This window comes from Ranitomeya variabilis, chromosome 1 (assembly GCF_051348905.1).
Source record: "Ranitomeya variabilis isolate aRanVar5 chromosome 1, aRanVar5.hap1, whole genome shotgun sequence".
NCBI classification, from domain to species: Eukaryota; Metazoa; Chordata; class Amphibia; order Anura; family Dendrobatidae; genus Ranitomeya; species Ranitomeya variabilis.
In genome coordinates this window covers 556,147,650-556,152,135 of record NC_135232.1, presented here as the reverse complement: position 1 = coordinate 556,152,135, position 4,486 = coordinate 556,147,650, and the positions used below count along the sequence as shown (strand labels likewise).

Genomic DNA, 4,486 nt, shown 5'->3' with positions numbered 1-4,486 from the left:
ACGTCACGGATCAGGGTGACTTTAGGGAAACAGACGGCTATCACATGTGCAGGGGGGCTTATCTTAGTTATCCCTCCACTGCTACAATGTGATGAAAAAACACACACAAGGCTATTGACCTCTTAGTTTACAGCAGGGGCTTATTTTAAGTATCCCACTGCTCTTCAATATACCACGAACTTCAGGGATTTATGTATATCCCGCTTACAGTTCCACTTGAAACTTGCAGCTCTCTGGCGCCCCCCTTACCCTCAGGTCAGATTAGGTACTGCACCTAGAGTAACTATTCGCCAGAAAGGCTGCCTGCTATGTACTGGCTATTGGGAACGCTGCAGCAAGGCGATATAAATACTCCCACTCAGGCAGGAACAATAATTATCAATGCCGCAGTCGCTACAACGACACCCAAAGGCCCGCACACGGGATGCTGCCACCAGCTTCGATTAAACGGGTCCGAAGCTAACCCAAAACAGTAGCGTAATTCCCTTCAGAAGGCTTAAGGTACGTTTTAGAACAGGAAGAACGAACTAGTAATTTATCTATTTTACTCCGAAAGTTTAAGGCAGTGTTTACAAAAAAGGCATATAAAGATGTTACAATATGAGACAATTGAAAATGTACAAGGTAATTATAACATAAAGGGATTAAATGAGAAAAAGTAACACTCACATGTTCTCAGGACATTGCAGGCAACCAGGCTAGTGGGTGGAGTTCCCATATGTCCCAGTGCATCAGGACTGGCAGTCAGGGCTCTTCAGGTAAAAAACTAAATGCTGGAAGCCTGGCAGAAACTTATAAACCGCAGCCCGTGACATCACCAAAGGGGTTGAGTTAGGATCGCCCTCCTCCATCCTCAGCTGTACAGTTTTCTCCAACCATTCTTATGACTGTCATATCTTTGCTGTAGAATCTGGAAGAGTCATAACACACCCCTCATTCAACTTGTATTAAGATTTGCTCTCTATAGATACTAAATTCAGGCTAGTAGGACACACAGTTCCAGAGAAATCTGTACTTTTTTACTTGTTGGAATTAGAGGTTGCTCCTTACAGGGGTTGATAGATCCGCCGATGGACTATAACAATATGTATTTATTATTTTCTTAGCCAAAACCGTTGGCCCAATATCTTACAATATTAGGAAAAAGAGCCTCATGTTTTACAAGCGAGATCAGACCAGTTTCTGCTAGTACAACTTTCCACTGCAGCTATGCCGGTTGTAAATTCCTTTGCTCCCAGAGCTAGAGGCAATAAAATCTCCCCCACACACATTGAAAAGGAAAGCTAAACCCTGAAGTAAAGGGAAGGGGGTCAGCACCCACACTATAGGTGCTGGCAATGAGAGAGTAACACTTATATTATATTTCATACAATATTGTGACAGGCATATCCTGGCACAGCATTTAGCACTTTGATTCTCCCGACATACCTCTGAGCATGAGCAGAAAACAGCTGTGGTGCACTTGGCGTGATTCTGTGGCTCCCCGCCATAGCTTGTAGCGGGACTAGAGGTAACTGTGACTGCTGGATCGCTGGTGGCTGATGCTGGGTGCAAGGCTGATGGGTGTCTATCGCTATGACACTCTTCACACTTAATGGCAGATTTACAGTCCTTGGCCATGTGTTCTGATGAAGCGCAGCACTTGAAACATACCTCAAGTTCGCTGAGGTTCTCCTGCATGGTTTTGGACCTGAAGTCTCTACATTTGTTCAGTGAGTGTGGTTTTTTGTGAATGGGACACTCACAATTGACTTATCCCTCGGCGGAATAGTGTACTGTTTATCGGCAGGTAGTGCAGGTGATGACAGGTTAGTCTTTCTGATGCTTACATTGTTCCTCGAGTCCTTGCATCTATGTGTGATGCTTTCATACCTTGATGAAGGTGTTGCTGGAGCTGCAGTGTTAGACTCCAGGAAGTTGAGGCTAGGATCGTTCCTCATTTGGGCCTGTTCGTCAATGAACTTGCAGAACTGAATGAATGGAGGAAAGGTGAGGAAAGGTGACATTATGTGACCATTTATACAGTACAGACCAAAATTGTAAATTCACACTGAATTTACCAAAGCACAGATTTTCACTGGTCTAATGTCCATTCCTTGTGTTCTTTAGCGCAAACAAGTCTCTTCTGCTTGTTGCCTGTCCTTAGCAGTGGTTTCCTAGCAGCTATTTTACCATGAAGAGCCTAGAATATAAGACATATTTTCAGTTGCTTCACACTTTTTTGTTAAGTATATAATTCCACATGTGTTAATTGATAGTTTTGATGCCTTCAGTGTGAATTTACAATTTTCATAGTCATGAAAATACAGAAAAATCTTTAAATGAGAAGGTGTGTCCAAACTTTTTCTCTGTACTGTACCTGGAGACGCACACTGCCCACTTCTCTTTGAGCTTTGAGATGATTGGGTTCACCTCATGGGCAGTGTCCAAATAGCACAGTCCAGACAGATGAGGGTCACTTTTAGCAAGCTCCAGCTCCATAAGCAGATCACTTAAAGGGAACCTGTCACCTGAATTTGGCGGGACAGGTTTGCGGTCATATGGGCGAGATTTTCGGGTGTTTGATTCACCCTTTCCTTACCCGCTGGCTGCATGCTGGCCGCAATATTGGATTGAAGTTCATGCTGTGTCCTCCGCAGTACATGCCTGCGCAAGGCAGATTACCTTAGGACAGTCATAGACATAGACAGTCCTAAGACTCTTGATACAGTTTGTGGATTCAGGACCCACACATTTTACCATGAGGTCGAGCTCCTGCTCCGCGGATAGGTTGAGATCAGCAATGGTGGCCTTGAATGTTGCTTTCCAGGCTCTGTAGTTCTCTGCACGGTTGTCGAATTTTGAGAAGCTAGTGCTGATTAGCTCTCTGCTCACCATGAACCTGGCAAACTCAGACATGTCTGATCCTTCACTCCTTGTTACTGTATTAGCTTGTGGTGCCCCTCGGGCGTATAAGCTGTGTGGCGTGGAAGGGTGAATTGATTCCGATGACTGCTGCTTGAACTGTGGAAGCAGGCTGGAGTGTGCCTTGCGGTTGTCTTGCGGTGATGACTGCTCCAGAGGGGGTGCATCATGGCGTTGGTCTTGGGTTCCTGCAGGGGCTGTAGACGATACTGGCACCATAGGATTGGCTGACTTGGATGTTTCCACAATGTTGGGTTGAACATCCCTGGAGAAGGTGTGTGCTACAGGTATCTGTTTCTGCACGTAGTCGCTGGTACGAACAGCTGGGTCATCTCCTTCCTGTGGTGGCAGGCAAATTGGGTCGAGGTTTTGCTTCAATGCTTGCTTGAGTATTTTTACTTCGGCTAATGCGATTTCTTCCTCCATTTCTGTTTGAAGAATCTTTGCTCCAGCCTCTGCTTCTGCTTTCTTCGCTTCTGCTTTTGCCTCTGCTTCTGCTTGCAGAATCTTTGCTAGAGCCTCTGCTTTTGCTTTCTTTTCTGTGTATGAACATCTTAGTTTGGACTGCTCTGCGTTCAAATGGGCCTCTAGATCTCTGTCACTGAGGGCTGAAGTTCTTGAGCAGGATGATTTGTTTGACCGAACCGAGTGTTTAGACGAGGCTGACCTGTGCGATCTAGTTTCTTCCAGATGGGCGATATGAAGCTCAGCTTTATCTTTGGCGTCTTCCACGGTGGCGTCCCTTTCTTTGTCTGTGGAATCTGCCTTGCTTAACTTCGTCGAATTTAGTCTTTTAGGAAGGCTGCATACTTTGCTGACAGTCTCTTGTATCTGCTGTGGGCCATGTCTAGCTGTCTTATAGTGTCCTGTAGACTCGCTGCATCATCTTTGTGGCATTGGATGCTTGACATGAGGGAGGCAACTCGTTCCCATAGGTCGTCCAGGTTGTCATTGAGCTCATCCCTTGTGGAATTGTAATTCTCGAGGACCATTAATGTTGGCTTGAGAGAGTGAACTGGTCATGCATCTGGGTCTGCTGTGGAAGCGGGCTCTGCTTCACAGTCTTCATAATGGACAGTATCAGGTTGTATTTGCTCTGTTTCAGCATTGGGGAACTGCGTAGGGTCCTTTTCAGCCATTTTGATTTAAGGTGCGCTGCACTTTTGAATTGGGGGCTGGAAATCGCGGTGCAGCTTATTTGTGACCCCCTGATAATATTCCCAAAGTGTTTTGAAGAATTGTGGGGTTCTGCAATTCGACAATCTGCAGCGATGTGGTATAATACACAGAGAATCTGTATGCACAATGCAGCCTGAGGTGATGCTGCGGGAGATTTCTTAGCAGAGCAGGGCTGCAGTATGTGAGCAGGCAGAGTGTGGGCACATGGATATGGATATAAGGATGATTCTGGCCGGGCTTCAAGGGAGACTTTTGACTGTTCTGTCCCCACATGAGGCGAATGGAGGTGTGGTTGACTAATAGGTGCTGTGAGAGAGATTCATACCTTTAGTTTTCCACGATGTGAGGCAGTGAGAGAGATTCGTACCTTCAGTTTTCCTCGATGTGAGGCAGACAGGACAAA

The 4,486-nt window shown here is 45.8% G+C and overlaps 1 protein-coding gene across 1 annotated transcript; it reads right to left on the bottom strand.

Moving 5' to 3' along the window:
* Positions 1-555: 555 nt before the first annotated feature.
* Positions 556-3,896, bottom strand: LOC143797013 (uncharacterized). Its single transcript, XM_077281054.1, has 3 exons — positions 3,715-3,896; positions 1,429-3,673; positions 556-910 (listed from the first exon to the last, which is right to left on the bottom strand). Exons 1-2 carry the CDS (start codon positions 3,894-3,896, stop codon positions 2,620-2,622), a joined length of 1,236 nt encoding a protein of 411 aa, XP_077137169.1. The 3' UTR covers positions 556-910; positions 1,429-2,619.
* Between the last annotated feature and the right edge of the window lie 590 nt (positions 3,897-4,486).